A 12,200-nucleotide genomic window follows, 5' to 3' on the forward strand; every position below is an offset into this window, starting at 1 on the left:
TAAAAGTCAAAGTCAATAGGAGAATCACATTCTTTGATGAGGCCAAAGAAGAGAATATAGTTTAGAGATATTCTACAACAGGTTAATTACTATGATGGAATCAATGTCTGCGGCACCTCAAAAATCATTTTCTTTTTAGTTCTGTTTTAACACTGAAAGTTCTCAGTTTAGGTTCTGTTTAGAGAGATAACGCTATGATTTTTTTTTTTTTTAAAACTCTGCAATAAATTGAAGGGCTGGATGAATTAAAGTTTTGATTCATAAGATCCAAGTAAAGTACTGATAATAAAGATGAAAGCTAAAGAGTGAATAGAATTTCCTCTTATATTTGAAAAAGGCAATCACAAAGGATTACATAATTATAATTCTTCTCTTATTTCCATTGGAATTTATAAAGAACTGTTACCAAAAAAAAAAAAAAAAAAAAAAAGGAAGAGAGCAAAAAGATGACAGGATCTATATCCATACAATGGAATATTATTTTGCAATAAAAAGAAATGAACTACACACTACAAAATAGATGAACTTCAAAAACATTATACTAAGTGAAAGAAGCCAGTCACAAAAGACCATTTATATGTATGATCCCATTTATATGAGATGTCCAGAATAGGCAAATCTATAGAGACAGAATATAAATTAGTGACTGCTTAAGGTGGAGAAGTAGAAGGGACAGGGTGTGGGAACGAGAAGTAACTGCTAATGGGTACAATATTTCCTTTTTGGATGATGAAAATGTTCTGATATTAGATTAGGGTGATGGCTCCAAGAATGGCTCTGTAAATATATATACTTAAAACGATATACCTTTTAACAAGTGTGCAAATCATATCTTCAAATAACAACATTTTAAAAATTAAAATCAAGCATGTGAAAAGCTCAACATCTGGTTATTAGAGAAGTATAAATCAAGACCATGAGATACCACTTCACACTAAGTAGAATGGCTATTATTTAAAAAAAAAAAAAAAAAAGGAAAATGGGGTGCCTGGGTGGCTCAGTTGGTTGAGCATTTGACTCTTGGTTTTGGCTCGCGTCATGATCTTGCAGTTTGTGAGCTTGAGCCCCGCGTCGGGCTCCGTGCTGATGGTGGGTGCTAAGCTTGCTTGGGATTCTCTCTCTTCCTCTCTCTCTGCCTCTCCCCTGCTCTCTCTCTCTCTCTCAGATATAAATAAACTTTATAAAAATTTTTTAAAAAAGGAAAATAAGAAACATTGACGAGGATGTGGAGAAAATGGAATCCGTGGACACTACTGACGGGAATGTAAGATGGTGCAGCCACTATGGAAGAGAGTTTGGTGGTTCTTCAAAAGCTAAATACAGAATCACTATACGATCCAGCAAATCTACTCCTAGGTATATACCTAGAGGAACTGAAAGTAGGGACTTGAACAGATAGATATTTGCATGCCAATGCTTATAGCAGCATAACTCATAATAGCCAAAAGGTAGAAGCAACCCAAGTGTCCATCCAGAGGTGGAGAGAAAAACAAAATATGGTGTATACATATAATGGAACATTATTTAGCCATAAAACAAAAAAAAGTTCTGATACATGCTACAATATGGATCAATCTTGAACACACTGTGCTAAGTGAAATAAGCCACACACAAAGAGATAAATATTTCATGATTCCACTTATATGAGGCGCCTGTAACAGGCAAATTCATTTTTACTTTAGAAAGTAAAATAGTGGTTACCAAGGGCAGAAGGAGGCGGAATACGGAGTTACTGTTAAATAGGTATAGAGTTTCTATTTGGTGTAATGGAAAAAATTCTGGAAATGTACACAGCACCGTTAATGTAATTAATGCTGTGAACTGTACACTTAAAAAATGTTATATATATTTTACCCCTGCAAAAAAGCATTTTGTTTATACTGACATAAAAATAACATGAAATCAAAACTGGAAGATCCAATTTCCACTTCATGCAAAACTCTACAGGTATATAAAATAAAAAGTAAAGCTATGATACTGACATTTTAATTTCAATTAAAAACCTATAAAAATTATTATTATTTTTATTGCTGTTGACTGTATACAGAATGGATATAGATTTTTTGACATCCCAATAAATTTTTTTTATCCAATGAGAATAATAAATGTTACTGTCATCTTTAAAAAGAGTATGTAGGAATCAATATTCATAAACATTAAGAAACATCTCTATAGCAGGAAAAACTTAAAAGAGAAAAATTAGATTACTAAAGAACAAAATTGGCTACCAAGGACATTTCTGAATGAAGAAAAAAAAAACCCCTTTGGAAATCACCAATTACTCATAAATGTGCATTTGAATAACCAAACAGAGAAGCAGTGAACACATCTAGTGTCCAGAACCTGGTTTCTAAATATCTTTTTCCAATAAAAGGAATCAAGGTCCAATCAATTTGGTTGATTCTAATGCTAGAGCAGGGAAAAATAAAAGACAAATTTGGACCATCTTATGGTGCCAGGAAGTAGTTTTAAAAAAAGGCTGGGGGTGGGGGATGCCTGGGTGTTTTAGTTGGTTAAGCAACTGATTCTTGATTTCACCTCGGGTCATGATCTCATGGTTCGTGAGATAGAGCCTTGCGTGGGGCTCCCATGCTAATAGCACAGAGCCTGCTTGGGATTCTTTCTCTGTCCTTCCCTGCTTGTGCCCACATGTGAGCGCATGCTCTCTCTCTCAAAATGATTAATAAAATAAAAAAACTTTAGAAAGCCAACACAATTTTAAAAAATAAAACAAAATAAGATTGGGGCATTTGCAATGGTTATACGAGCCAAGCTGGCAGAGCAGTCAAAGGCTAAAACTGAAACAATTTGAGCAACAAAATAAACAACAATAGTATTAGATTATAACCCATTAAAAATTTTTTTTAATGTTTATTTATTTTTGAGAGTAAGAGTGCAAGTGGGGGAGGAACAGAGAGGGAGACACAGAATCTGAAGCAGGCTCCAGGTTCTGATCTGTCAGCACAGAGCCCAAAGCGGGGCTCGAACCCATGAACTGTGAGATCGTGACCTGAGCTGTAGTCAGACACTTAACCGACTGAGACACCCAGGTGCCCCTGGATTATAACCCATTAAATAAATATCTGAGTCCATACTGATAGAAATAAATGAATAAATAAATAACTAAATAGGGAAAGGGAAAATTCTTGTTTCCAGAGGAATTCAAATTTTAAAATGTAGAGGGAACGAGAGGAATAGAAAATCACCATTAGAATACCATGGTAATAACTAATGCAGGCAGTATCCACCAATAAATGCTAAATTAGTGGACAAAAGTTCAAGGAAAAATAGATGATTTGCATGGCTTCAAGTATTTAATTACAAAGAGAGTAAAGTAACTTTTTTTAAGATCAAGAATAAACAGTATGGGGCACTTGTGTGGCTCGGTTGGTTAAGCATTCGACTTGGGCTCAGGTCATGATCTGGCAGTCCTGGAGTCCGAGCCCCATGTCAGGCTCTGTGCTGTGTCTCTCTCTCTCTCTATCCCTCCCCTTACTCATGCTCTGTCTCTCTCTCAAAAAATAAACATTAAAAAACAATTTTTAAAAAAAGAATAAACAGTATAATCTGCTGCAAAGCCACTCACCTCCACTATCTCTTTATCAGTCTAACGCAACTATAGGCTGTTTCCCTGAACACCTCTCTACTTTCCCACTGTGATCTTTAATAAGCTTTTACTATATGTAAATCAGGGTTTCTCAACAGTGGTGCTACTGACCTTTTGGACCAGATCATTCTTCGCTGTGTGGGGCTGTCCTGCACATTGTAGGTTGTTCTGCAGCATCCCTAGTCTCCACCCACTAGATGCTGGTAGCATCCAACATCTGAGCTGTGACAATCAAAAACGTGTCCAAACATTGCCACATGTCCCCTGGCAGGGGAGGGGGGACGAGGGGGGTGGATAATGGACTTCAGATGAGAACCATGGATCTAAATCCTTAACATTCTTCATAGTTCAGCTCAAATATCCCTTCTTTCATTAAGTCTTACCTTGTTATCCCAAATGGAATTACTGTGTCCTATGTTAGCATGCTATTGTTTTTAAAACTTGTGTTTTTAATACATCGTTATTATATTCAGCTTTGAACTATATGTACGTATCCCTTACGAGAGAATTCCTGAGGGCAAAGACAAACTACATATCCCACTTTACAGGCCCCTATAACAAAGGGGCCTATTATTTATTGTCTTGCACAAAAGGAGGTACTCAATAAAAGTTAACCAGATTGAATAGAATTGTTGTGAAAAGTATTTAATTGAAGTAAAAGTTTTATTTCTATATTTTTGCTCTTGATACACTACATATATATATATTTTTTAAAGTTTATTTTTATTTAGAGAGAGAGCAAGAGAGCAAGGGGGCGGGGGGGAGAGAGAGGGATAAATCCCAAGCAGGCTCCGCACTGTCACTGCAGAACCCACTCAGGGTTCAAACTCATTAACCATGAGATCATGACCTGGGCCAAAGTCAAGAGTCGGAATCTTAATCAAATGAGCTACCCAGGTGCCTGACACTACATTAGATTTTAAAGAGAATATTAAGTAATAGTCTAGTAGTACTTTACTTATGTTCTATATTTTGATGAAAAACAGAACTGAGCTGCAGACAGTGTGGTCCATATAATTAAAACATCACTATTCACCTGTTTGATTAACCAAGAGCAACCGGCTTCAGAGTTAGACTTGCTAATATAAACACAAAATGACAAGAGCTAAACGGGAGGCACTGTGCTGGAATAAACCAACAAACAACTCTAGTTATGATCCTGCCATTAACAGAGCAATGATATCCAGGTCAAGTAGAGACACTTTACTTTTGATGGTGTCCTATGCATCTTTTCATTTCAGTGTATACTAAAGAAATATCTCTGTAAGAGGTGTCAGTAGTTCAAGTGTAGACTTTTATTGTTCTTCCAAGCTTTACCTAAGTTGGGACTTCCTCATAAGCTGTATATGGAGTCACATCAATGTATATTTTATGTGAATTATTGGTAAGGTTGGAAAAAGTGGCCACGTACAGATATCAGAGTAAAGAGGGTTCACAGGAAATAGAATCCTATCATTGGGGTATTCAATTCAAAAAAGCTAATTTAATATATGATTCAGTAAAGGATCATTCTCATGCAACTGATGATTCTAAAAACACCAGCATAGTGAAATTTCTTACCTATTATCATATGATTCTTGTTCTTTAAGATATTGTTGCATTAATTCTTCTTGTTTCTTCTTATCATATGATATTTTCTGTTCTGCCATCCATACCTAAATTAGTGAAGTAAAAAATTAAAACAGAAAGTTTGCTCGTATTTTATAACAAAATATAAAATGTTATTGTATATAGTTTACAATATAATCTATTTTGGTCATGACATCATAAGATGACAACTGAAAAGTCTGACTTGTGCCTTGATACAGGTCCTTAAATCTACACATTCAGTGGCTAATATTAACAACCCAGGCAACAACAGATGTTGGCGAGGATGTGGAGAAAGGGGAACCCTTTTGCACTGCTGGTAGGAATGCAAACTGGTGCAGCCACTCTGGAAAACAATATGGAGGTTCCTCAAAAATTAAAAATAGAACTACCCTATGACCCAGCAATTACACTACTAGGTATTTATCCAAAGGATGCAGGAGTGCTGATTTGAAGGTGCACATGCACCCCAATGTGTATAGCAGTGCTATGGACAATAGGCTAAGTATGGAAAAAGCCCAAATGTCCATCAACTGATGAATGGATAAAGATGTGGTGTGTGTGTATATATATAATGGAATATTACTCAGCAATCAAAAAGAATAAAATCTTGCCATTTGCAACAATGTGGATGGAACTATAGTGTATTATGCTAAGCAAAATAAGTCAGCCACAAAAAGACAAATATATGACTTCACTCATATGAGGAATTTCAGATACAAAACAGATGAACATATGGGAAGGGAAGCAAAAATAACATAAAAACAGGGAGGGGGACAAACAATAAGAGACTCTTAAATACAGAGAACAAACAGAGGGTTACTGGAGGGGTTTTGGGTGGGGAGATGGGCTAAATGGGAGAGGGGCATTAAGAAGGACACCTGTTGGGATGAGCACTGGGTGTTATATGTAAGTGATGAATCACTAAATTCTATTCCTGAAATTATTATTACACTATATGTTAACTAGCTTGAATGTAATTAAAAAAATAACTTAAAAAAAGAAAAAAAATCTAGTTATTCAAAATAGCTAGCTTTCAGGAAAAAATCAAATTTAAGAACCACTTTAGGGGGCGCCTGGGTGGCCCAGTCGGTTGAGCACCTGACTTCGGCTTGGGTCATGACCTCACAGCTCGTGAGTTCGAGCCCCACATTGGGCTCTGTGCTGACTGCTCAGAGCCTGGAGCCTGCTTCGGATTCCGTGTCTCCCTCTCTCTCTGCCCCTAACCCACTCACATCCCATCTCTGTCTCTCAAAAATAAATAAACATTAAAAAAAAATTTTAAGAACCACTTTAAGTCCCTGTGGTACAACAGCTTCTTGCACTTAGTCTCTGTGTTATTTCGGAGAAGAGAATGATAATCTTTCTATATGGAGTATGTCTAGTCAAGAAAACACCCAAGGCACAGACAGTAGGATTAAACAATGCTCCCAAATGCCAATGGAGGAGAAATGGAGGATGAGAAAAAGAAAAAAAGAAAAGGAATTGAAAGGTAGTTGCAGAAAAAAGGGAAGAGACAAGAGAGGAAACAGAGATAAGAGAGAGATGCATGAAATGCCTTGGAGTTGCTCAAGGGCACCAATATCACAGGCTGAATGTATCCCTACATGAAATCCTCAAAATCATAAATGTGGTGGAGGTAAAAAGCCCACACAACTTAAGCAAGGATACTTAATCAGGTTATTTCTAGACTGAAAAGGTATCAAATGCCTTCCAACTGCCTTTACAGTAAAGGACACAGTACTTGACAATCATTCAACGTAAAGAGCAAGTCAAAACTTTCTACCCATGGGTGTCTGTGTGGCTCAGTTGTTAAGCCTCTGACTTCAGCTCAGGTCATGATCTCACGGTTCGTGAGTTCAAGTCCTACAGCGTGTGAGCTTGAGCCCTGCTTTGGGTGAGCACGTGCCTCACTTCTGGTGAGCCGCGCTTCTCTCTTTCTCTCTCTCTCCCTCTCTCTGCCACTTGTGGGATTCTCTATCTCTCTCACTGCCCTGAGCTCACTTGTGATTTCTCTCAAAAACAAAACAAAACAACACACACACACACACACACACACACACACACACACACACACACCTTTCTAAACATGCTAGGTTTTAAGAAGGTAAATTAGAGGACAAATACTTACATTGATAAAATTATGTCATTAACTGTGGGGGCAAATAGGTGTGGGACAAGGCTGCCATTAGTTAATTTTAGAAGCAAAACAGGGGTAGTTACCAGTTTGTTTGTATGTGTGTATGCATGTATGTATGTATTCACTCACTCACTCACTCACTCACTCATTCAGGCAGAAAGAGAAGAGAGAGAATCCCAAGCAGGCTCTGCAATATCAGTGCTAAGACTGAACCAAATCATGAGATCATGACCTGAGCCGAAACCAAGAGTTTCGAAGGTCAACTGACTGAGGCACCCAGGTGCCCCACGAGTATTTTAGTAGTGATGAAATAGGAAGGTTCCAAGGGGACACAGTGTGAGATGGACAAGTAGGAATTCATATGGAAGTGAAAGCAAAAACAGAAATGAAAAGAATTCTTCAGGGACAGAATATACCAAAAATTTCTTTTGGGATAAGTTTCTGAACGTTTTCTCCACTGACTTCATATTTACCAGTGTAATGTTACAGAAGAAAAACCTACACTTGGGATAGGCAGTAAAAAGCACATGTTTGGAATTTTCACTGCAGCTCAAAATGAAAACAGTTGCAACAAAGACATGCAAGGGGTCACTGCCTGGGAGAGTAACACACTAATCATAACATGGCATTTCTAACAGAATAACTATCATTTATTTAAAGTTTTAGATTTTACAATGTTATTTCACCAGTCTCAATTGCTCAAGAGCTGAAATACATACTGAGTATCATGGACTGGAATAAAAATAAAATACATTCTTAGCCTTCAAAATGCTCAGAATCTGCTAATAAAAAAAGTATGTTTAAGCTATTTCAGAATAAAAAAATGAACTGTGTAAGTGATAACAAAGTTTGCTATCTGGATAATAGGAATACATACGGGGCGCCTGGGTGGCGCAGTCGGTTAAGCGTCCGACTTCAGCCAGGTCACGATCTCGCGGTCCGTGAGTTCGAGCCCCGCGTCGGGCTCTGTGCTGACTGCTCAGAGCCTGGAGCCTGTTTCCGATTCTGTGTCTCCCTCTCTCTCTGCCCCTCCCCCGTTCATGCTCTGTCTCTCTCTGTCCCAAAAATAAATAAACGTTGGAAAAAAAAAAATTAAAAAAAAAATAGGAATACATACAAGATAAAGAAATAGAACAAGAAGGTGATTAACTTTAGAGGACGGGAGGAAGGCTGGTATAATGGAATACTTTATAGCAAGTTTTGGTTTTTATTTTGTTATTTTTTAATTTTTATTTATTTTTGAGAGAGAGAGAGCGCGCAAGGGAGAAGCGGGGGGCGGGGGAGGCAGAGGATCTGAAGTGGTCTCTGCACTGACAGCAGAGAGCCTGATGTGGGGCTCAAACTCATGAACCATGAGATCAGAACCTGAGCTGAAGTCAGATGCTTAACCGACTGAGCCACCCAGGTGCCTAAGTTTTGGTTTTCAGAAGTTAATTTTTTTTTTACCAATATATTTTTTAAAGTTTATTTATTTACTTTGCAAGAGAGAGAGAGAAAGAATGAGTGAGGGACGGGCAGAGAGAGGGGGACAGAAGATCTGAAGTGAGACTGGAATTCATGAACCACGAGATCATGACCTGAGCCAAAATGCGACGCTTAACCAACTGAGCTACCCAGATGCTCCAGAAGTTAATTTTTAAATTAAGTAAATATATTCATAGGCAGCCAATGATATTATTTCTTCTATATCCTTCCAAAGATGTTCTAATGCATATATACAGAAAACAATGTGTGTGTATATATATACATACATGTGTATATATATATATATATATATATATACACACACACATACATATATATATGTCTCATACACATTCTTTTCTCACTCTTTTCATAAATGGTAACATATACTGCATGTATACACAGAATATGTATAAAATAAAATTGAGTATCATAGAGATCACTCCTAGGTCAGTTAAAAAAAGTTTCTTGGTTTTGGAGGGAGAAGGGGCTGAATATCATTTTACTGTGGAGCTATCCCATCATTTACTTAACCAATCTCCTGTTGTACTGACGGGCATTTAGGAAATTTCCAATCTTTTGCTATTACAAACTCTGCTTCAACAAATAACCCTCTCCATAAGTAATACCATACATGTCAAGCAGGGTTTTGAAGAGGATCAAAATTTGCCAAGGAAAAAAACACGGTAAGATAGTACTAGCAGAGGGAAAAGCTCAGACAAAGGCCGAAAGGTGCAAAATAAGAATTAAGTAGTTTAATATTACTGGAGTGTAAAATCTGAGGTAAGAGAGAAGCAATAGGGGATGAAGAAGGAAAAATAAACTGAAGCCAGATAACCAGGATTTAATCCTGTAGTATTTTACTAAGAAGCCAAGCAATCAGATTTGTGCTTTAAAAAGATCACTCTATGGAAACAACCCAAATATTCAACTGATGAATGGATACATGAAATGTACTATATCAATACAATGGAATTATTAAGCCATAAAAAGAAATACAATACTGACACGTTCTACAACATGGATGAACTTCAAAACTGTTACGGTAAGTGAAAGAAACCAGCCACAAAAGGCCATATATTGCATGATACATTTTTAGGAAACATCCCGAATAGGCAAACCCACAGAAATAAAGTAGGTTAGTGGTTACCTCGGGATAGGGGCGGGGCGGGGATGGTGGTAAGGACAAATGGAGAATAACTGCTAACAGATACAGGTCTTGTGGGGAGATGATGAAAATATTCTAAATTGTTTGTGGTGGTGACTGCACAAATCTGTGAATATACTAAAAACCACTGAACAGTACACTTTAAGTGGGTAATTGTCTAGTATGTGAACTGTACCTCAATAAAGTTGCCAAATAAAAAATGTTATTCTGATAGCGATGTAGAGAATGGATTTGAGAGGGGTCAAGACTGGAGGCCAAGAAAACCAAAACAAACAAACAAAGTCCCCCCAAAACCAAACCTGTTAGGAAATTTAATAGTTCAGGTGGAAGATGGCGAGGGTCTGAGCTAAAAAACAGGTAGTAGTGATAAAGAGGAGAGATGAATTCGAAATATTTGGAAGGTAAGACAAATTGAATTTATTAGCTACCTAGATAAAGGGGTAACGGAAAAGGGATATATCTTGAATTTCTGGGTTGGGTGACAGGATGTGTGTTACCACCTCTATTTCCTACTCATGAGATAGGAAGTATAAAATGAAGAGCAGATTTTGAATGAAAGACATATCCATTTCAGACATGTTGAGTTTGAGATGCCTGTAATATGTCAAGATGATAATTTCCAGTATAAAGTTGTCTTGACATGCCCCAAGCTGGGAGAAGAAATGTGAGACTGTGAGAGTCCTGAGTAAAGAAGTAGTTAAAACCATGAAATTGGACGTGATTGCCTGGGAAAGCATATAAAGTAAGGCACAGGCCAAGGATGAAGCTCTGGGTAATACATGCATTTTAGGAGCAGGCTAAAAATAAGTATGTGTATAGGAGCAATTAACATTTTATTGAGCAATCCCTCTATGTGGTACTTTGTTTCAAGCCTTTATCTATACCAGCTTATTTAGTCCTCATAACAATTTCACAAGTCAAGGCAACTGATACTGTTCATTTTAAATTTATAGATTAGGAGGCTGAGGATAAAGGATATTAAGTATTTGTGCAAGATCTCAGGGCTAAAAGTGACTGTGCTGGGAGCGCTTGGCTGACCAAGTTGGTAGAGCAAGCGCCTCATGATTTCCTTGGCAGGAGTTAGAGCTCCACGTTGAGTGTAGAGATTACTTTAAAAAAACAATAATAAAAATTTTTTAAAAAAGCCAAACGTCGTTGTATATCGGAAACTAATGTAACGTTGTATACACGTCAATTTAAAAAAATATTAAGTAAAATAAACAGCCAAACTTCAAAGAGTTCACCAGGCAGACGCTACATTATCGGGTGGGATAAAGACAGGAAGAGGTGCCTTTATTTCCCTCTTAAGAGCTATCTTAAATAAACAGGGAATCACTTTTGTACAGGATAGCAGAGCTCAGAAGCCACGATCCCTGTGATCCGAAAAGACAAAACCAAAAACAGTTGAGAAAGTAACGAGGAACCATATGATCATACTTCGTATCTTACAGATTTACACATTCTAGATGACAAGCCGACCGGGCAGACGAAGGCTGCCCGCCTCCCGGCTGATGGAGAATAAGCGTCGAGGCCAGCTTTATTAGCGAGTTTCTCAGCAGAGAAAAAGGGGCGGGAAGACCAGGGTGTCAGGCCTGGGGAAGCGGCGACTGTTCCAGAAATCCCACAGACACAACCACTTTCATCACCTCCAGCCCTGGGGATCCCAGGCGCCAAGAGCCAGAACCCTACCCGGCTCCCCCTACTCACTTTCTTGATATTGGATTTGGAGGCGGGATGAAAGTCCTTCTTGCACATGAAATTGGCAAAAGACTTCCCCATCTTGAAGCCTAAGCTGAGGTCGGCGGCCACTGGAACTGTGAACAACGTAAACAAATACTGCCGCCTAACCGGAACTGCGCCTCCAGTGGCAGCGGGAACTTCCGCGGTCAAAGGTGACAGCTTCCGGCCGCTAGCTCCTCCGCCCGCCCTAGCACACCCCTTACCCCTTCCTCTGAGGGTAGCTCCTAGGCCAGGTGAGGGGCGTGAACGGGGCAGGGGCGTGCAAAGTTGTGATGCTAGGTGGGAAGCCGCGCGCTGTGGCGTGGCGGGACCGAGGGGCTCCGGGAGAGGCCCCGGGTCTGGGGTGAGCCGGCTGCGGGCTGAGCGCCGCCAGCTGGGGTGCAGAGTGTGTGCTGGGTGGCAAGGGGTGCTTGAAGTTCGTCCTCTTTATTCTGTGAACTCTGACTCCGGGTACATAAAGTTCTCCGCACCGAGTTTTCTCGAATGGGCTTTGA

General features: G+C 38.7%; 2 protein-coding genes across 4 annotated transcripts in view; one reads left to right on the top strand and one right to left on the bottom strand.

Annotated features, from left to right (window-relative positions):
- The window catches only part of CIR1 (corepressor interacting with RBPJ, CIR1), a 44,246-nt gene extending 32,414 nt beyond the window's left edge, over positions 1 to 11,832 (bottom strand). Inside the window, exons 1-2 of the mRNA XM_030324828.2 lie at positions 11,674 to 11,832; positions 5,168 to 5,262 (exon numbers count right to left, since the gene is read on the bottom strand). Of these exons, the coding sequence (XP_030180688.1) occupies positions 5,168 to 5,262; positions 11,674 to 11,745 (167 nt within the window). The 5' untranslated portion in view covers positions 11,746 to 11,832. The remainder of the gene's footprint in view (positions 1 to 5,167; positions 5,263 to 11,673) is intronic.
- A 39-nt stretch (positions 11,833 to 11,871) lies between these two features.
- The window catches only part of SCRN3 (secernin 3), a 31,448-nt gene continuing 31,119 nt past the window's right edge, over positions 11,872 to 12,200 (top strand). For all 3 annotated transcript variants that reach the window (XM_030326659.1, XM_030326660.1, XM_030326661.1), the window contains exon 1: positions 11,872 to 11,939. The gene's annotated coding sequence lies outside the window, so the exon portion shown is untranslated. The remainder of the gene's footprint in view (positions 11,940 to 12,200) is intronic.

This window comes from Lynx canadensis, chromosome C1 (genome assembly GCF_007474595.2).
Source record: "Lynx canadensis isolate LIC74 chromosome C1, mLynCan4.pri.v2, whole genome shotgun sequence".
Lineage (NCBI taxonomy): Eukaryota > Metazoa > Chordata > Mammalia > Carnivora > Felidae > Lynx > Lynx canadensis.